General features: G+C 33.4%; 2 protein-coding genes across 2 annotated transcripts; one reads left to right on the forward strand and one right to left on the reverse strand.

The window, feature by feature from the left end:
• Positions 1–7,892: 7,892 nt before the first annotated feature.
• HELRODRAFT_97866 (hypothetical protein) lies at positions 7,893–18,218 on the forward strand. The gene is made up of 16 exons (XM_009014774.1): positions 7,893–7,957; positions 8,350–8,563; positions 8,866–8,958; positions 9,474–9,578; positions 10,616–10,753; positions 11,342–11,446; positions 11,662–11,889; positions 11,998–12,114; positions 12,470–12,643; positions 12,904–12,978; positions 13,259–13,414; positions 13,720–13,815; positions 14,873–15,124; positions 15,459–15,743; positions 15,996–17,627; positions 17,676–18,218. Exons 2-15 carry the CDS (start codon positions 8,369–8,371, stop codon positions 16,107–16,109), a joined length of 2,133 nt encoding a protein of 710 aa, XP_009013022.1. The 5' UTR covers positions 7,893–7,957; positions 8,350–8,368; the 3' UTR covers positions 16,110–17,627; positions 17,676–18,218.
• Positions 18,219–20,124: 1,906 nt separating this feature from the next.
• On the reverse strand, positions 20,125–21,637 carry HELRODRAFT_74483 (hypothetical protein; the record flags this gene model as incomplete). The annotated part of the gene is made up of 4 exons (XM_009014775.1): positions 20,125–20,519; positions 20,732–20,852; positions 21,223–21,357; positions 21,563–21,637. Coding segments are annotated over 4 exons (726 nt in total), but the record flags the coding sequence as incomplete, so codon positions are not given.
• Positions 21,638–22,464: the final 827 nt, after the last annotated feature.

Raw genomic sequence — 22,464 nt, forward strand, 5'->3', positions numbered from 1 at the left:
AAAGACCTTTTAAAATATTTTATAAAAATAAACTAGTGATTTGGAACAAAACTTAGTTCTAACTACGCTTGCAAAAAAGTTTATTGGCGTTCTATTATCAAAATTGGTTTGATTATTGAATAAATCAAATTCGATAAAAAAATTATAACGTTTTTAATTTCATAAATGACTTAATCGTGTTTTCTAACAATTTTTTTAGGTCCGATGCTGGCTTTTTTTTTCTTCTTTGAATGTTGTCAGTTATGTCTCGGTTTATATTCTTCCCTATCCAGCCTGTTATCATTAATTATTTCGCTAACATTTTTAACTTTTACCATAATTGGTCCGCAAAATATTATCTTAATTTGCTACCCATTTAAGATGGTAAACAGCCTTCTAGGCAATAAAGTCATCAAATTTGCTAAAATTTACACGATGTTAAAAGTTTAATACTCCAACTAATAAAATGTATTGCTATGGAGTGCGTAGATTTAATACGAATGATTTAATTACATAAGATAGCAAAGCATTCAACGGATGTATAGCATAATAAAAATTTGTAAATATGAGTGTGACGTTAAATTTTTGCATTGATATAAAAAATCACGAAAACAATCCATATTTACGCCATTAAAAATATTTCTGCCGTCTATTTAGAGAGAAAAAAAATCATTCGTATGTTTTTACGTGCTATTATCTATATCATTAATTCATTTATTTGTTTTTACAGCGCTTTTATAAAATTTGTTCATAAATTAAATAAATTAAATTCATAAATTAAAATTTAGAAAGCATGTCTGTCAAGTTTGATCTCATATTTCTCTAATTTTGAAACAACTACCCTGGTTGACTGTTAAAAAACATGTAATATTCAAACCATTTTTACTGATACATTATGATACATCAACTAACTACTTGGTGCTGAAATTTTTGACGTTTTGTTGGAATAGCGAATCTTTCAGGCAGTTCATTCGAAAATAGGAGCCAGAAATCTTTCCATTCTAATCTTTCGAGCTACCAATGCTATTGGTATTTACATTTTTTAATTTAAAAAATCTCAAAAGTTTATTTATTTTCATTTTAATAAAGTTTTTATTTGTTTTGATTGCTTCAATAAAATGTTTCCTTTGAATTATTCTTATCATTAGAATAACATTTTATCATTAAAATTGATGTCTATACACGAAAATGTATGAAAATTGAGAAAATATTATTGTTAAGTGGTTATACCTGGTTAGATTTTTATGTCGACTTTTAATTAATAAAACTATTGTTTAACATATATTTTATTGAAAGATATATATATTTTCCCTTGCACCATTTGAAAATATATTTCAACAAGAAAATCAACACAAAGAGGTGTTACAATTTGAAACAAAAATTTAACCCGTTTTATAAATACTACTAATAATAATAATGTCGATAAATTTTAATTAAAGATAGTATTTTGTGTTGTTATTCATTAGTTTTGTAACTCAGTTCTACGATGTTCTCCTGTTGAATGCAGTTTCAATGTTTCAGGCAATTTACGGTCACATGTTCACAGACTCTGCTGATATAGTCTATATATTTTTAGTTGATTAATAGTCAAACAATGAAAAAAATGGACATAAAATCTTTTAAAATATTTAGACATCTACAAATTTATATTAAAACGAATCAATTACGTTTTGCATTGTGGATCTTTTAAGCGGAGGTAGTTTATTTCTTTAAACTCAGGTAAACTTTCCGTTTTCTCATAGTTATTTACCTTAATTTAATATTTTAAATCAGAGTATGTAAAAGAGGCACAAAATATAAGCTATATTTTCAATGAAATACATATACATGCATAAAGAATTGAATAAGCAGATACAATTTTGTAGATACAAAATTCGCAGAGACTAACTATCGTTCGCGATGGATTGAGGAGACTTTCGAACGAGTCAATCCTGCAAATGTAGCGATTTCATCTAATTAAAAAATTAAAAATAATGACATTCATTCGACAGAACCTGTAATGGTAAATTGAACTTTGAAAAAATGCGGTGTCGGGAGAGAACGAGAGTTTCAGAGGACTGGTTGCCGAGGAGTTGGATTGCGAAACATTCCCAACGGGTCGATGGTTTAGAAGATTTGAACGGTTGGAAGACCTACTGCTGGTTTTGTAATAACCGCAAACCGTCGAGTTTAATTTGTTTTTTAATATGCCGCCTTTCTTTTTTTTTATAGGTGGTTGAATAATTTTCGATCGATGCAAATCTTCATTGTAAGCCTTGCTCACAAAATTATCGCAGTCTTGCGGTTTTTGATATGATTCATCTTTTGGCATATCTAATTTTGTTCTTGATTTTTTGAACAAGCCAGTGTTGTCATATTCTGTAATGATGTTTTTTAAAATACTCTTATCTTTCCAACTAGTATTTAACGTTGAATTTTTATATTTAGCAAAGTCTTTTTTTTTCTCAGTTTTCAAAGCGGATTTTAATATTACTGAGGTATTGAGAGGAGAAAAGTTGGTTCCGCTGTTTGAACTTTTGTTTCTTAAAAATTCGTTGAAGTTCAATCTGGTGTTGCAACTGTTATTTTCCGATGAATATGGTGTTAATCTACGCTTGGAAGAAAAATTTGATTGTTGAGCTCCGCTGGACATAAAACTTTGTTTATTGGGGTATTTGAGACTCACGTCCGTTAGAGAAATCTCTTTTTCGAGATTTGAAGAAATCTTATTTTGTGATGACAGGTTACTAGGCGAGAGTGACGATTTAAGGCTTTTAGTCGAATTGTGTTTAGGAGGAATGTTTGTTGGGGATATCGAATTATGTATACGCCTTGAGAGATTTATTTTTGCCGTTATATCTGATGGAACTTGGGATCGCTGCATCGGTTCAACTTCTTTTTTTATCGATGTTATATCTATTGGAGAATAGGGAACTCTATTTTTGGGCGGTGGAGGTCTTTTCAGTTTTTTCAACATTTCTGAAGGCGTCATTGATTGCTTATCAGTAGCCACCAGGTTCTTTTGATATCTAATGAAGCTGGGCGAGTGATGGAAGGACTGCTGTTCTAGAATGCATCGACATTCTTGCTCGGCTGTACACCCTATTGCGTTGTTTCTATACTCGGAAGAAATTATAAATTTTTTTTTATGTTTTGTGCTTTTTTGAACCTCAATTTTTTTTACTGCCGGATCACAATACATGCATTTTCCAGTTTCTTTGTTTTTCAAGTTAATATCGCATAACGATTCGTCGCACATAATACATTTGCGAGGAACGTTCTCGACCTCTTTACTGAAATCACGTGATTCTGAAGAACATTTTGCATCAATTAATTCCTGGGTTATATCTGTCAGCATAATTTGATGATAGCTTTCCTCGTTTCCAAACTTTTCGCCATAATGCCGCATTTTTTTGCTGCTTTTTGGTGTTACATCGATAACGTTTGAGTGAGATGTTTCATCCATAGTTTTTGCACTTAATGTTTTAACGTCAGATTTTTCAGGTTTGTTTGATTGTTGAATTGACGAGCCTACATCTTCCTTGACTTTATTTGTTTTACTTGGTGTTGGTTTTTTGGCCGGTTCGGTAGGATTTTTAAGAACGGCGGAAGTTTTTGTCGAGTCCGATTTAGTTGCATTGACTGGTTTGGTGGGAATCTTAGGAACGGTGGAACTTTTTAGATTATTTGGAATATTAGTTGATTCCGTAGAAATTTTAGAAACTGGAGTATTCTTTGGTACAAGAGAATTTTTCGATGGCAAATTTTGAGTTGATGAGCTTAAAACCTTGTTGCTAGGTTGTGGTTCGTCAGATGTTGGCACTTTGATTGAAACAGTAGATGTCATAGACGCGGTAGAGTTTTCTGAAGCCTTTGCCGGCAAATCTTCAATTGATGTGCTTATAACCTTACCGCTCGGATGGGAATATTTTAAAACCAATGCTTTATCCGATGATGGTATCCTGATTGAAATGGTAGATGTCTTAGATGCATTGGTATGCTTAGCTGGAATTTTAGAACTTTGAGATAATGCTAATGTGCTCGAACTCTTATTGGCTTTGTTCTGAGTTGCAGATAATTTAGATTTATTTGAATATTTTCTACTTAGTCTTGATGCAATAGATTGTCTTGATTTTGACAATCTTTCTCTTAAATTTGACATTTTTTTTCGAAGTCTTGCCATCCTACTCTCCGATTTTGAACTCTTTGAAATGTTCGAGTCCGTTTTTTTTAAGGACATTGGAGTCGTTTCTCTGCCTGAAACGCTCCTTTCACTTTTTGACCTGGGAACCTTGGATATCAACACTTTGGATAGTGCTTGAAGTACTTTACTAGCACGATCGGATAATCGACTCCTTGCCGAAGTAGCAGACTTTGAAGGCTTTGCATCAACTTGAACGCTTGCGGCGGATATTTTCTTTGCAGTCAGGGCCCTTTCAACATCGTTATTTTTATTTTTATTTTTTATTTTATGCCTATTCATTGTCTTTAATCTGTGGGATTTTTTTTTCTCCTTGCAATGTGTGTCGTGATTGCTATTGATATTAACATTACGTTCGGCGTCCATAAGCACATCCCTGTTGATCTTGTCAGTAATAACAGGACGCATTGAAGCACATAAGATTAAATAATAATAAATTCGGTTAAAAACAAATGAAACTCTCGATGTTGTATTTATTTAAGAATTTTCATTGTTTTGAACAGTGACGTCATTTAACAACAGTTTTTAAATTATACACCCCATGTTCTTTTATAAAAATATTCAACCATTTTAACTGCTTATTATGGTACCATTTTTACTGTTTATTATGGATCGTTCCATACCTGTATGTATCTATGTGCGTTTGTCTGCGCGTGCCTTCTACATATAGGAATTGAGTAAATGTTATAAAATGTTTGTCTGTGTAAATGTTTGTCATGTTCAAACGTACGCAAATGCCAATTAAAAAATAATATGCATTTATTTTACTCAATTATTTAGATTTTGTTTGATATAGTGCGAAAAATTAATGTTTAAATTGATTTTAAGTTAAATTCGATGAAAAGATTTCAAGTATTCAAATCTATTCAAAGTTTTTGAGAGAGCAATTCCTGGAATGTGCCTATTTTTTCTTTCAGTACCTGAATGTCTTTTGAATCATCCCCCGTTAATTTTGATCCGCCTTGTGCTTCCTTCCCGCCAACTGGTTTGTTGAATTCGCCAAGAGCTTTTTCGCGGTTTTTCCTTCGTATTTCCAGGCGTTTTCTGGCTTGTCGAGTTTCTGAACTTGTCACTGATCCTCTTTCATCCAATTTTTTGATTTTCTTGTATAGGGCTACGTAAAAAAATTAATTAAAAAAATTGCATCAGTGTTGTTATACAAATTTAAAGATGCATTTTCTAAACAATTACAACATTGTGGACAAACATGGAGTGACAATACATGATGGTTACTGTTTTGAACGCTGAAAATTAATCATGTCACTGACCTGTAAGTAACCGATCCAACGACTGGAATTGCTTGAAACATTCAATGTCAGAACATTTTCTTCGAAGCTAGAGAGTGTAAGTTTTCTTGAAAGAAATTTTCAATGAACTTATCATTTTAAAATAACATACTCGCTTTAGCCGTTTTTTTTCGTTTATAATCAGCAGAGGTGTGATATCGGGTCCAGCGTGCATTCCTTTTTTGGCCGTCCAATTTTCGACATTTTCTAAGGTGCTTAAAATGGAAGAAATTTAGTTTATTTATACCGAATTTCAAATCATCTGAAACTTACCTGAAACTGTCATCAAATATTGGTTTCTTCTTTCTACGTTTCCTTTTCTTACTAACTGTCGAACTTGAACTGAAGTGCGTGTGTCGATGCCTGTGTTTGTGTCTTTGCTTATTCATAAACGGCTGCATGTATGGCGGATATCCGTAACGCCGACAGTTGTGAAAAGAATGACTGAACGTAGACGCTGATGTCGGCGAAGAAGACGACGAGCAGTCCAAAAAATATGGCACAAATTCATCAGGTGGAAACTGGCTAGGCATATTTGGCCAACCGTCTGAAAGCCAATGGTTAACGTACGCACCTTTATCCATGGCATAATTTGGCATAGGGAAAGGAGCCATAGGTAGGTTGGCTCCAAAAAGAGTTTCAGGCATAAAGTATGTTATATAATGTGCCGGCTTCCATTGTTCACTGAAATAATTTAAAAGTTGACTTTTTGTCAGCTGTAGCTTTTTTATTAACTCTCTGTTTCTTCCGTTTCGACATAGAGTTTTATTTTCAATTTGATGATTCTGAAGAAGTTTAGTTTGATTTCCATCTTTATAGGTCGTTGTTTCATTAAAATTGGAGCAAGTGACTGCGTTGTTTAACTTTTTAAATATTTTGTTCTGATTATTTAATTTAACATCTACTGCTGAACTCTGCCTTGTTTCACACGGATTCTTAAACTTTTTCATTTGTGTTTTTGAAAATTTTAGATGTCAACCAAATGTTTGTTTAGATTCGGAATGTTCGTGTAGAATCTGAACGTGTAGCTTTTAAAGTTTGGTGTTTAAATGGCTTGTAAATAACGTGACGTGTTTTTTATTGAGTGATTTTTTTTCACGCTTGAATAAAAAAAATTTATTTTTTAACATGTGTTTCAATTTTTTCAGGTAGGTGTCGATCTTGTTGCGGTTGCACTTATGTAAAAGAACACCAAACCAGAAAGGGCAGTGAACGGGAGAAGAAAAGAATAGTATTCGTTTGGATAGGCTGGACACATGTTTCGTCCCTACCGGGTACTCATCAGCAGCCCGAATACCTATCAAAATATTTATCCCAGTTTCTTATATAGCCCGCAAAATTACCTCGTTAGCTCTTGGTGTTTTATTTATTGTTGAAGATTGTTAGTTTTTTAGTTGTTAGGATTTCAATCCGACAATCTCACAAATAAAATGAAAAGGGTTGGTAAAAGTTTTATAAATGGGCATCTTAGATTACTTTCACCCATACGTACAATTTTAGCAATGAGATGGTATTACGTGAGACACCAACACACGCGCCTACACTATTCACACACACACACACATACCTCCCCACACACACACCCACACACAAACCCCCTCCCACACACACACACACACACACTCACACACACACACTCACACACAAACAAACAAACAATTCTATCTATAACTCTTGCCGATCATTCTGAACTGAACTGTATCTCAGCACCAATAGCTTTTGAATGTGAATGTGTGTGGTGTGTATGTGTGTGTGTGTGTGTGTGTATGTGTGTGTGTGTGTGTGTGTGTGTGTGTGTGTGTGTGTGTGTGTGTGTTTGTGTGTGACATCATTACTAATTTTGACTTCAATAATGTTTATGATGGGAAGAGTACGATACGAAAGGGCAATACCGGAAAGAATACACTTGCTTGTAGTTAGAATATCATCTTTAATACTGGTTTAAATTGCATTCATACTAGAATCAGGGTAGTGACTAGGCTAATAAATGTCCTGCTATTAGTTGACTTGATCGAAATCTATCCAATTGTTTTCTGTTTAAGAATAAACTTGAATATTCATCAACAACTGAAACAATTTATTTTACACATGCGTTTTGAGACTCATAATTCATTGAGTAAATGATTCAATTAATAGTTGACGCATGATTGAACAATTTTAACAGAATCAATGAATTTGCGAAAGAAACAAATTTAAAGTCATAAATTTGGCCAATTTGATTTAAGTTATCAATTTTCACAATTTAAAACCTCGGTTATTACATATCTAAATAACTAAATTATCAATTTGAACATATTTGTATATACAATTGATATATTTTAAACAGTATTTGTGATTTATTTCAATTATTTGTAGGTGATTTGATGAATTCTCTACCGGTGAACAGGTGTTTGATAAAAATTTATACTGTAACATCCCTGTGAGTTAATTGAAACTGTCATGTGAGTTGTGTTTTCCTACAGCTAATCACTTGGTTTAATAATTACTGCGGAGTGAATTCAATAAAAATAAGGTAATTAATTAATTAATTTGTATTAATTAATTAATATAAATTATCTAGTAAATTTAGTTTAAATAATATAAATAACAAATATATAAAATCGTGATTGTGTTGTAATTTGGATTGTTTTGTAATTTGTAATCTGCATGGTAATTTGTACTTTTTTTATTGTTAAATTGATATTAATTTTTTTGTTTTTGTTGATAATTATTAAAATTAAATAAATTATTTATATAATATTTAATTATTAATATTGTTTTTGTTCCGTTTTTATTCATTTTTTCTCATTTAAAATTTAATTTTTAGTGTTTTATTATGTGATGGGGATATCACAATGATATGAAATTTGTTCTTTTTTTAAGATAAGATTAATTTTATTAAATTATATTATAAATTCTTGACAGTTAAAACATCACCAGCGTGATGAATTCACTGGTTGGAATTCTTCTGATCATCAGTTTCAATGCTGTCCTCTCTGATAAACTGTTCTTTAAACCCCACCAATTGAAACCATCAAACAAGAAGTTAGTCTGCCCAGATGGGGTAAGCAAGTGCCCATCATCATCGTCTTGCTGTCTGGCAGCCAGTGGAAAATTTTCTTGCTGTCAATTTGCTAATGTTAGTTGGGGTTTTTTAGTTTACCAGCTGTTTAGTTTAGCTGTTCAATTTTTTTTTTAGTAGGTTTTAGTCTTGTAGTAGGTTTTTTTTGTCTTGTTCTAAATTTAAAAGTGCCACATTGTTGATATTTGGTAAATAAAATTAAATTTAGTATAAAAGAATTAAACTTTATGAAATATTAAAAATAAATGATATGTTTTAATAATATTTACAGGGAATCTTTTACAAAAAACATTAATTTTGAGATAATTCTTGTGCAAATGGTATTTTTATATTTTTAAACTGTTTTTTGTATAAATTAGGCAACATGTTGTGAAGATGGTAAACATTGTTGCCCTGCTGGGTTCAGTTGCTCAGTGGAGGGATGCATCAAGAAGGATGATGAAATCAAGAAGGTATCTATGGTATATACCTTCCCGTTGTTTTGTATTTTCTGTTTTGCATTGTTTGATACAATACAATGTGTTGTATCCATACATTTGTATTTGTATAAACTTTTTTTGTTGTTGCTTATATGATAATATTAATTATCTTTGTAAAATGTTTTATACTATAATACTGCTAGAAAATTTTTTTTACTAATGATAAATAATGGCTTATTAAAGAAAATCATTTGTTGTTTTTTTTGTCTCCAAATCAATTCAAGTTATTTTGTGATTTTTTTTTCTAATTGATTCTATGATTCTATTCTACCTACATACATACACATATTCACACATACGTACATACATACATACATACATACATACACACATACATACATACATACATACATACATACATACATACATACATACATACATGTTTAGTGTCACTCATCGCTGATTTGGTTTTAACATACATACATGCATACATACATACACACACACACACACACACACATACAAACACTCATACATACATTTCAAAGAAACCCACTGATGTCCCATGCCCCGGTACTGGAGTGTTTTGCAGAGATGGAGAAACATGCTGTCAGATTGATGACAAACCGCCTGGCTGTTGTCCACTGCCCGATGTTAGTCTGTTTGTATGTTTGCGTGTTTGTTTATATGTTTGTTTGTTTGCTTGTTTGTTTGTATGTATGCTTGTTTGTATGTTTTTTTGTTCTTGTTTGTATGTATGTTTGTTTTTGTATGTATGTTTGTTTGTTTTTTTATGTATGTACGTTTGTTTGTTTGTCCGCACGTTTGTCTCTTTGTATGGCTGTTTTATTGTTGTTGTATGTAATTGTTGTAGTTGGTTGATGCTGTTTTGTCTACTTAGAAATGTTTGTGTATGTGTGCATGTATGTGTTTGCTGATGTGTTCGTTTGTGTGTGTGTTTGTATGTGTTTATGTGTGTGTTGTGTGTTTGTATGTATGTGTTTGTACATATAGTTCTGCATATGAATAGCAAAAATTTTTAAATGATATTTCTATCGGTATATTAATATTACTTTCAATAATAATAATAATAATTATTATTATTATTATTGCCTTCATTAATGATATCAGTGTATTAATATTACTTATAATAATAATAATAATAATAATAATAATAAATTATTAATTGCCTTTATTAATGATAACAGTGATATAACTCATCACAATCAGCAGACAGGCACATAGCACATATAGGTATTATCATTTATGCCATTTGACACCTATTAAGTCGGCATAACTATCTGCTTGCTAAACTACTAAACTGACTGGAAACAATTATCATCATTTTTCCTCATCATTTTCTAGACATCATTGTTTATCATCATCCTGGATCTGGATAGTCATCATTATTATTATTATTATTGAACATCCACTGTGGTTCCATTTTATTTAGAATGAATGTGATGCTGATCACCATCATCAACATCTTTTTTCATCATCATCATCACCATCGTTTATCATCATCATCATCACTACCATTGTTTATCATCATCATCATCACCATCTTTTGTCATCACCTTCATCATCGTACTTGTGAAACACGAGTGATTATCATCATCATTCATCGTTTGTCATCACCATCATCGTTCGTCACCATCATCATCGTTGTCACCATCATCATCATCTTCAGGCAGTTTGCTGTGCAGATGGCACTCACTGCTGCCCATCAGGGACTGTATGTGATGAAGTTGGCCAGAAGTGCACCAAGCCAAATGGAATGATGATGAACTGGCACAAGCAGGAAAATGAACCATATTCATTAGTTAAGGTGTCTGTCTGAGTTTCTCTCTGTGTGTGTTTATATTTGTGTGTGTGTGAGAGAGAGAGGGAGAAAGAGAGAAAGTGTGTGTGTGTGTGTGTGTGTGTGTGTGTGTGTGTGTGTGTGTGTGTGTGTGTGTGTGTGTGTGTGTGTGTAGGCTTTTGGTGTATGTTAGAATTTTAATTTTGTGATAATATGTTTCTTATATTCGAGATCTATTAATGTTCACGTTTGTTTTTGTGTGTGTGCGTGTGTGTGTGTGTATTTGTACATGCTGTGCATTTTGTAATATCTTATTATGTCAAGTTTATGTTTTGTTAAGTAGGGTATGAATTACAATGTAATTGTAATGTTGTTAAAAACAGACACAAGTAATTATCATTTTCCAAATAGTTTTGACCGATGGTGTAGATGAATATAAAAATAATAATATTAAAATAATAATAATATAGTAATAATAATAATAATATGGTAATAATAATAATGATAATAATAATTTTCCTTCATACTTCCTACATCCATACATACATACGCAAACACATACATACGCACACACATACATACAAAACCAAATGTCCCCCTCATATCGATATACAGGGCGTGCCGTACAAGACATGCCCCGATAAAGTTACCCAGTGCCTGTCCAATCAGACATGCTGCTTGGTGGAGTCTGGATTCTATGGCTGCTGTCCTTTTACTGATGTTTGTATATTTATTCTTATTATTATTGTTCATATTTTTATTATTTTATATTTATTCTCGTTTATTCTTATTTCACCAATTACCAATTATTAAATTTTTAGGCTCTTAGCAATTTCAATTTAAAAGAAATTCACATCACACTGAATGTTGAATCTGCATAAAACAGAATTAGTTGTGCGCACTTTCACTTTAAAACATTTTCATTTTCATGATAGGGCGTTTGCTGTTCAGATCAGGAACATTGCTGCCCCTTCAGCTATACGTGCGATGTAACCCATGGTGCATGCGTCGAACCCAAAGGTCACATGCAGACCTGGTTCCGCAAAGTTCAAGGTCGGAGAGTTCAGGATCGGGATGGTCATGATTGGAAGGAAGAGGAGAGTAAAGATGATGACGAAGATGATGACGATGAAGATGAAACAAAGGAAGTCGATTTTCACCCTGTTAGTATTTATATATTCATATAAAACATTGAATTAGGCAAGAGTTGAACTATACCACCTGACTTCAGAGACTTATTTCACTGAATTTTCTTCCTTCCTTTCCTTAAGCTTCATCAGTTGAAGAGTGACGACGTAATATGCCCCGACAACATCACTCTGTGTGACGACGATCAGACCTGCTGCATCACTGGGTTCGGCAACTATGGCTGCTGTCCTTACCCTGACGTATGTTTATATTCGTTTTTGGAAATGTTACTTTTTAATTAATTAATTTATTTATTTAACCTGTTTTGTTTTTTTTGTTTTTTTCAATTTAATCACTTATTTATTGCAAATTTTAGGATATTACGTTTATGTACTTAACTTTTAATAATAGTCAAAATCGAAAATTACCATTCAAACCACAGAATGGCGATTCCAATATTTTCCAATCTTAAATTGTATAACCTGGGTTTAGTCATTTTTCTTCAATAAACCAATATCCGGACTTGGAAAATAAAAAAATGAATTAACAGCCATTTTGTTTTGGATTTATTTAAACCTAAATTTTATCTGAAATCTAAAATTAAATCTTCAACAGGCTGTATGCTGCACTGACAAGGAACACTGCTGTCCTGAAGGTACTTCTTGCGATCTGGAACACTCCCGGTGCAAAGCTTCCGACGGCCTGTCACATTCCTGGTCCACCAAAGTTCAAGGTCGCAGATTGGAAGGTCGCCATCATGGTGATGGTGATGGGGATGGTACAAAGAATGTTCAGAGTGGGGTTAACAACGGTGGTTCTGTTAAAATTCGTGATGTAAGTGTCGTGGTGTGTGTGTGTGTGTGTGTGTGTGTGTGTGTGTGTGTGTGTGTGTGTGTGTGTTAAAGTACTACTGTGATATTGCTTGTTATACAGTACTGCGGTGTGTATTTGTGTGAGTATTATGTACAAAATAAGATAAATAATCCGATATTTTTCTACATTCAAATGTTTTTTTTTAATGCTAATAGGAGTACCTCTGTCCTAACAAGACCCACTTCTGTGACGTTGGGTATCCATGCTGTATGATGTACAATGGCTATGAGGCCTGTTGCATGTTCCTCAATGTTAGCTTTTTTGCTCGTTGTTTTTCCAACATTTATACTTTTTTAAAAATTGTTTTATCATCGTTGTCGTAATTACCACTAGATACACCTATCATTTAACACCATCATCATCACAGTAACTTCATCGTCGTCGTCTTCGCCATCATTACGTCAAGTCATCTGTGTTACTAGAACGAGTTATCGTTTACATGCATACGTTACTTACATTACCATCGCCATAACTTCATCATCATCATCACTCTCGTCATCGTCATCATCATCGCGTGATAATGAATGACAGGGCGTATGTTGTGGGGACGGCATTCATTGCTGCCCTGAGGGCCAGATTTGCGACACAACCAGGAAAAGATGCCACTCTAAATCAACTTCATCTTCGTCATCATCTTCCTCTTCGTCATCATCCTCTTCATCAAGTGATAATGACGGTCTAGATGATGTTGATGATTCTTTGAATATTCTCGCTAAAGAGGTTACTATTGGTTACATAAGTAATTTCATTTTCTTGTCTTTTGTTAGTTTTATTTGTTTGTTTGTTTTATATTTTTTTTCAATTCAATTAACTTTTGTCATTCGTATCTTTAGCTACATTTTATTGATTCTGAAATTTTGAAATTTATTTAATTTACATTCATTTATCTCTAGTTACGAAATAATAAAATTTTAACAATAAATTTGTTTTGCCTTTTAGCCATATAACTGATATTCATAAAAGCGAAATAATTTTCTTTTCAAAAATGGAAGACTGTCATAATGTGTGATCAAACGTTTTATTGTATGGAAAACCAAACATGCTGCAAAGATACTCAAGGAAAGTTCGAATGCTGTCCTCTTCCCGATGTTGGCTTGCTATACTTTTTTTTCTTAAATTGTTATATTTCTGCCTTGACTATTGTAGATATCTTAGTTTCAGTTAAGTGTTGAAATGCTACAGATTTCGATGATCAATAATTATATTTAAAAATGCCTAATAAAGTCAAATATTAATAACAACACAAAATAATAAAAATAGAAGTAACAACAAAAAATACTAAAAACGAAACCAGGCGAGTTGTTGCCAGGATGGCAAGGGATGTTGTGCCTACTGGTGCATGCCATACATTAACAAGTGCTTCCCTTCTTCAAGTCAGAAACAAAAATTCGAAATGTTCTTCAAGCCGAAGGCAGTGCACGACGTGCCAATCATGACTGCAACAGCGCGAAAGGTTGCCGGGATATAATTCATATCATTTATTTGCATTATTTTTTTTATTGACGGTCTGTTTTTTTCTAACTTTTCTAAACTACTTTGTACTGTCTTTTGTGAGCTAACTAACTAGCTGGCTGGCTGTGTGTTCATAGTATTCATAATAATTGATCTGTGAGATTGCAACAACATTTGAAGAAATGAACACGTAGTAGTAGTTGGATCTTCAGCCTTGCAATCCTTAGTCAGACGTCTGAATGATAGAGAATTCTTGTTCATTTTTACTGTATTTGAATGTTGAAAAAATTTGACGTTCCCATATTCAACTTACTCAGGCTGTCTTCTGTGATGAAAGTCATACTCAGCTGTGCCCTGAAGGTTACCTTTGTGACCTTTCAAGGTCAAGATGTACTAAGGTCAAGCCTAATGGAGAAGAAAAATCTTTCTGGTCTGTTCAGTTGAAGGCAGCTCCTCTGCCCCACGTCTGCCACAACAACAACCTCAAACTGAAGATGATGTGTAAGGAGGGAGAGATGTGCTGTAGTGCTGGTGCTGGCGAGCAAGGATGCTGTCCTTTCAAGGACGTGAGAGCAGTTTTATATTCAATGAGAAGTTTTTAACCTTCGTCATTTTATTAGAATAATCATTTTTGTAATTATCAATTTGAAAATTTGAAAATTTCATCAGCCATATTCACATTTTCTGAGTCAGGGTATTTGTTGCAACGGCACTCAACATTGTTGCCCGGCCGGTTCAACATGTCAAGCGGAAACAGGGATGTGCAAGAGCAACATGGCCGACATCTCGATCAGCATGCAGCCGTTGGGAAAGTTGCCACCAGCCGGACCACAAAATGTGGCGCGTCCACTCGGCGACACGTGTCCCGATAAGTCTGAATGCCCTGGAGATTCAACCTGCTGCCTACTCTCTAACAAGCAATATGCCTGCTGCCAGTACGCCATGGTTCGTGAGTCACTTGTTGTTTTGCATTGATATCAAATCACTTGATCTGCTTTTCATGTTATCATGTGTTTAATTGTTTTGTAGCGTGTTGTTGACACGGAAAACATGATTTATTAATTCTAAATATTTGGACTTTACATGCTTGCGTTTGCATAACAGTTTTCGAGCGAATTGGTGAATAACTTGATGAAATGTATCGATAAAAATATGTTGATCCTGTAGCAATCCACACATAGTAATAGAAACAGCGTTGCAGAGTTTATTTTAAACCTTGACTCAAACAAATGGATGAAGCACAATCGTAACGGCTTTGATGCGAACACCACCAACGCAGGCTGTATGCTGCAAGGACAAGCTGCACTGCTGTCCGCAGGGTTACAAATGCGACCTGCAACATTCCAGGTGCGTGCCTCAACTGACCTCACCCCTCAACCTTCCAATTCCTTGGGAGCTTTATAGCAGGAAGAGGGCGAGGGTGGCCACGAAGAACCAGGACGACCAGGGTAACAAGTGCAAGAGGAATGCTGACGACGATGATTTCCACACTCATCTCTGTCCCCATAATTATTCATGCTGCTATGGTGATGATGGGGATGAACCAGTTTGCTGTGGTGACAAGGTTTTGTTATTGTTCATTATTATCATTATTATCATCAGTTTATTCTTAATTTTTTTTTTTTTTATGTTTATTTATGTTATTTCAATTTTAAAATCTAGTTTTTCGAAATTGATTGCTAATTCTCAATTGCTGTAAAGTTTTAAGAAACATCTATTATTTATTCCTCATCTATCTTTTATTTCAAAGCTTTGAAATTTGTGTTTCCTGATGACTTCATTTACATTTAAAAATCTAAATCTATTGCTGTTTCAGTGGACCTGCTGTGGTGGTTTCTGCTGTCCTGATGGCTACAGGTGCGGTGAGAAGAGTGGACACTGCGTTCCTGACCACGGCAAGTATACGCTGCCCTCCAAGTTGGCTGCCTGAAATTCCAGACTCAAGGAATTCGCCCTTTTTTCTACTTTATTTTTTAGTTGTACGCTCAAATTATTTTTCCAATATTCAAACGAGATGTACTTCATTTTTCTTGAATTAATTTTCATTTCAGTGTACTTTTTTTTCATGTTCTCAAATTAAAAGTTGAAAGTATTCGCCGGCGTTTAACAAAGCTTCTCAAGTAATTCCATCAACCTTCTGTCCTGTCAACAAACTACATTTTTTATTTCATATCCTCAAAAAGGATTGTTTATTTTTTGCATTCGAGTATAAAGATTCTGAAATCGTTTTTCCGCAAAATTTGTTATATTATTTTTTCATGTCTTTGTTCAATTTTGTTTGGGAGGGAACGAAATACTGACAAATTTAATTTTTTTACGTTATCTGCTGCTATATTTCTAAATTATTAAATTCACCATCAAACGTTTTCGTCAAGTTAAATGGATTTATTTTTAATTTTAAATATCAATACATGAATAATGCTAAGAAAAATATATTTACCTATTATTGTTATAATCAACTTAATGATAAACGGATTCAACGAGCATAGACAGATTGATATTTGAAAACTTAACTGAACCCAAGTGAATTTTTAATGTAATTCAGTTGAAACAATTTAGTTGATCCGTACAAATTTTACTCGTGTGCTTTTATTTGAAACTTGTTTAATAGAAACATGGGTTTTTTTTATTGAAAAGTTTGTCTTGTCTCAAAATATGACATCTACATAATGATGTATTAAAAGCAAAACGTCGCAATGTAGAAATTGTGAATGAATATGAATGAATTTTGTTTCATTTCTACCAAATTTTTATGTCGTCTTAACGCGCTTACCTTTGTAAGTATGTATTTCATTTTAAACAGCCGGTCATCAACTGGGCAGTAATTGTCATCAAGGCCTAGTTGTAATCATTCGAAATTTGATACGTAGGAATGATCAATAAATCTATCAGAAACTAACAAATGAATAGAATACTAACGCTTGCAAACCAATATAAATAAATAGTTAAATTTATACACGTACATACAAAACAATGAAATGTATCATAAAACACAAAAAAGAAAGAGACATAGAAAAAATCAGAATGTGTATGTGTGTATTGTGCGTAATAGATCCTTTAAAACTAAACATTAACATTGATGAAACAAAAAAAAATCGAAATGTGTCCATTGAACCGAAATTGAAATGGAGTACACAATTTAACCATTATGCATCTCGAACTTTTTGTAACCACACTTTGTTACTACAGGATTGAATAACAAAATGTACATATCTTAAATTTAATGGATTTTGTCAGTTATTTACAGAGAATATTACATGGACAATTTACACGCTAAGATATGTATACGTATTATGTACAATAAAATGTGCAATTATATGCAGTAAAAAATTTGACTCATCTGCAGATCAGAGGATATCAACGACGATACAAAATAGTTCCCTTCATTGGATATCATTTCATCATTTCACTCAATCTTTAGTTAAGCCATGTCGTTTATCTACATTAGTTCTTATGTCCTAGTGCATTATAGTTCTTATGTCCTAGTGCATTATAGTTCTTATGTCCTAGTGCATTATAGTTCTTATGTCCTAGTGCATTAGCTTGTCATCATCATCTTCTTTCAAGAAATACATTCTACTTATATATGTACAATGTACGATAGAGATTATACGACATCTACGTTAAAATAGTGCATGTCCTAACAGGCACGCATGCCTGTATTTAGATAGTTGTTGCCATTCATATACGCAGACAGGAAGACACATTCATACAAACATCATTTTGCAGGCCTGACATAATTTAATAGTACATCACCATCAGGCGCATTTCGGCGATCCGCACTCGCAACAAAACTTGGACGTGGCCGTTGGAAACTTGGCTCCACACTCGAAGCAGAACCTGCCTGCCACCAAGTTCGTGTTGTGTGACGACGACGATGGAACTCTGGCGCCTGGCTTCTGCGTGGTCAAGTTGGAGGAACTGTCCATCTTGATCGTGCGAGTGCCACGACCAGCTGAGGCGCGTCCTCTGCCGACGACTTTGTTGTCGCCAGAGTTGTGGTGGTTGTTGTTAGCCCACGATTGGCCGGACGGTGCAGGTGGCTGGTACGAGGTCTTGTTCATATACGTTGGACTTTCCAGATCATTCAATAAAAATGCATATCAATATTAACTGCTTATTAATCAAACTTTCACAATAATTTAGATTATTTGAAGTAATATCTGGAAATATATCTATCGTCGATACTATTCGACACAACCTAAGTGTAAAATAGTAACTACATCACGTGCTGGTCTCTCACCTGATACTATCGGAGCTTGGAAACTTTTTGGAAGCAGGCATGTTGATTCTCTGTTTGGCACTCAGCTGTCGAGCTTCCGTGTAGGCCTCTGCCGTGCGACCCGTCCTCAAAACCTGCCCCGACACTGGCGTTCGAGTGTTCTGCTCGGTGCGAAATAATATTTTATCTTCAAATGAAGTTACTTGAAAAAAATACTACAATTATATTATTAGTTAGTGGCTAGCGTCAGAAAAGATGGAGTGTTTGAAAAATATTTATGAATAGAATGTAGTTTTATGTTGTGAAATTAGTTGCACTGAAATTCATAGCTTTCAATTTAAAATATAAAACCTTATTAACCAAACATTAAAGATACAAGTGAAAGAAATTGTCACCAACATTCTTTCCAGCTGATAAAACGTTAGTACTGTTTGTCTTGGCTGGAAAATAAATGGTTTTAATATTTAAAGTTTAATGAAGTTCGTGTGTTTAATTGAAAATATAACTCAATCAAACAATTTATTTTTAAAGCACAATTTCCGTTGCGTTCCATTTCACGCGAACAAATGGATCTTGCAATCCGCTTTGAACTTCGTTAAGTGACGGAGAAGTGGTTCGAGGAGGAGAAAGAGAGTTTCTGCAAAAAGAACCAGAAATGGCAAAAGCAGATTCAGCGTAAGAGTGTTTAACAAGAATCGTACGTGGTATAGGTTTCGTTAAAATTTTCGATAAATACTTGAGAAATAAATGAGCATGATAGTTTTAAAACCAGTGTAGAATTAGATGTGTAACATGAATATCATGGAGCTTGGGGAACGGCGATTAATTGGGCAACTGCTTGTATGTTTAGTTAAAAGAATTAAAAAAATTAAATTAACATTTGAAATGAGAATATTTAAAAAATTTCAAACCTGCTACGTTGGAGTGTGCTGCATTACTATAGTGAGAAATGTTAAAAAAGTATTGAATTGTCAACCGCAATGGATTTTTAATTACTTAAGTAAAATTTAAAATAAAAACCTGAAAATTAACAAATTTTAACAGTGACGTTCCAAAATAGCTAATCAACATATTGCTATTGGAATTATTTTCTCGTCTCAATACCAGCACACTAATTCCAATCAACCAACCTACTGAACGAATGAACGAACGACCGAAAGAACGAACAAACAAACGAACGAACGAACGAACAAAAGATCGAACAACCAGTCAATCAGCTAAGCAAACAAAAAAGCACTAAACAACCAGCCAAACAAACACCGAGCAATCCAAACAAAACAGACTTTGGTCTGCCGTTAGAATAAGCAGGTCCTTTTTTGCTACCGACACCGTTGCTTCTGTACTTCCCGGAAGAAGTTGCAGCCCCGTCGTGCGACGGCGAGTCGGCATAATCATAATCATTATTGTTGTTGCTGTCCGCCATAATGTTGTGATTTTGTTGCCTGCTGTTGTACGTGGCGGGATGTTGCTGTTGGTAGATGTTCGACTGTGGTGGCTTGCGAGACTTCGCCATTGGTGGTTGGTACTGCACGTGTGGTGTGGCATGTGTGGTGTGGTTTGTGTGGTGTAGCGTGTGTGGTGTGGCATGTGTGGTTTGGTGTGGCGTGTGTGGCGTGGCGTGTGTGGTGTGGCGTGTGTGGCGTGATGTGTTGTAGTGTTGTGTGGTGGTACGTGGTACTCGGTTCATAACGTAGGTTTTAATATGATTGAATGACAGAAGAGTTTACAAAAATAAATTAAACAATAAATATAGATAGATGAACAAATGGTTGTATAAGAAAAAAAAATGAATAAATGATAAAAGGGAAAGAATGAATGAAACAGGAAATGCATATGAAAAAACAACGGTAAACAAACGTAAATGCAAACGAATGACAGAAAAAAAATTACAAACATTAAACAAATCAAAGAAAGAACAAACACAAATTAATAAACAAAAAAAAATAACAAAAAAAACAAAACAAATTAATACATTAGTTCTGACGGCTTGTTTCTGGGCAGCCGTGGTGTCTCCCCTACCCCTTGGCACCCTCTCATGTTGGGTCTTGCAGAATTGTATGTGCCTCTCTGCAGCCGTCTCATTGAACCGCCTACCACAGTAGTCACACTGCACGTAATCTTCAGTGGCAAAGAAAGCGGACACAAATTTAGAGTAGCGCTAATTTTTTTTTTAACAATTAATTAATCAGATCACACAGCGGTTCCGTAGTAGGACGTAATAAATGATACTAATGATCATTAGTATCTAATAAATGATACTTATGATCATTAGTATCTAATAAATGATACTAATGATCATTAGTATCGTTTATTAGTAATAAGATTAGCACCTGGATTGAATGTTGGAGGAGGAGGGGGTGGCAGGGGCTTTCCAGATGCGATGGCGGTCTGCACTTTCCTCGCCTCACGAATCGTTCTTATGAACTCCTCGTGCTTCACTTGCCAACTTTTCTTACCGCCTATAGTCTTATTGAGTGTTCATGTGTTGGAGAATGTTTATAATTTGAAAAAATAACTTTAAATGAATGTGTAGAAACTTTACAAAAAGTTTATTACGGGAAAAATTTGAAAAAATTGAACATTAATCAAATGTAAAAACATGACAGATTTGTAATTTGATAATTATAAAACGGCCAACTACATACTCCTCCTGATTCTTTCATATGTGATGTCTGTAAGTAAATTATTTTAAAATTATGAAAACTAGAAAATGTAAAGTAATTAATAATAAATATTGAAACATAATAGCAATAATTCTGTAATTAACTTTCAAAGTGAAATTAATTAAATTTAAATTCTTGAAAAAAATAAAAGTTAAAACTTTTTTCATGGTATTGCTATGAACTGCTTTCTTATTCAGCTGGGCAAGTTCTGTGCCCTCCACACGCTGCTTGGATGAGTCAAAAACCTTCCTCTTCTTTTGTGCAGTCTTAGCACAAATATTTTGATGCCTTGGCTGGAGTTTACAATATTGTGAATAAAAAATACTTAATACTTTTAATTTTAATCTATTTATTAATTATTTTATTATTATGAAAAAAAAAATTAAAAAATTCACTTTTATAAATTTTAACATATCAAATGTAGGTTTTTTGCATTAAAAATTATTAGATTATAATTTGTTTATTAAGGTAAAAAAAATCTGAACCAAACAAACAAACCAGGACATCTTCAGAAAAATTTCTACCACAGATAGAACAGGGATAGAGATTTAAATTAGAATCTGCCCGGACGAGACAAACATAAATTAAATAGATAATTAATTAATTAAACATAATAATTTAATAATTAAATAATTATATAAATTATGAAGTAATAAAAAAACCTTGCTGATGCATCTTCCTGCCATCAAACAGAACTGTTTACATTGGCAACAAACAAGCACCAATGATTAAATAAAATTTTATTTAAATTCATAAGTTATTAAATTTAGTCACCATTTATAAAAAATAGCAAATTTTAAAGTTATGTTTATTTTTGTATATTTATATAGTTAATTTTTATTAAAATTGAAAAACTAAATTTAATTAATTTAGTTAACTTTTTCTGGTTTTTGGCAAATTGGCAAGAGTGTTACAAATATTCTAATACAACAACATTGCAAACCATTTCTGGTCGACCACGAATTTTTTCCAAGCTTATTAAATTGGTTTTTTTTTATTTCAATTTTCATCTTTTTCGTCTAATTGAATCATTCAAAGGCTACTGAGCCAATAGGCTTTTGATTATTAAAATGTTAAGTCCGTTTGAGTAGCTTGTGTTTTGATTTTTCTCTCTCCCAAGAGAACATTCTACATTTTTCCATAGTGTTTTTAAGTTTTTGTAATAATTTAAAAAACATTTTATAAAATTTGTGATAGTGCTTTTGCTCCAAAAATATTTATTTTAAATAATAATCCAATAAAATAATAAATGAATTAGTAGAAAATTTGACATTGGAGAGTTGAAAGATATTTTTTTGGGTTTTGACTTTTGAGTTAGTTTTTTTTTAGTTAAGTTAAGTTAGTGAAGGCTTGAGGGTTTTTTTATATAATTTTCTGCAGGTCATTCACCCACCCTCGTC

The sequence above is a fragment of the Helobdella robusta genome (genome assembly GCF_000326865.2).
Source record: "Helobdella robusta unplaced genomic scaffold HELROscaffold_14, whole genome shotgun sequence".
Taxonomy (NCBI): domain Eukaryota; kingdom Metazoa; phylum Annelida; class Clitellata; order Rhynchobdellida; family Glossiphoniidae; genus Helobdella; species Helobdella robusta.

Excerpts from the sequence above, each read along its gene's own strand:
- HELRODRAFT_97866 (XM_009014774.1), top strand. The coding sequence starts at position 8,369 with ATGAATTCACTGGTTGGAATTCTTCTGATCATCAGTTTCAATGCTGTC. Across the intron at positions 8,564-8,865 it reads CTTGCTGTCAATTTGCTAAT|GCAACATGTTGTGAAGATGG; the intron begins GTTAGTTGGGGT and ends TGTATAAATTAG. Across the intron at positions 13,415-13,719 it reads ATAATGACGGTCTAGATGAT|ACTGTCATAATGTGTGATCA; the intron begins GTTGATGATTCT and ends CAAAAATGGAAG.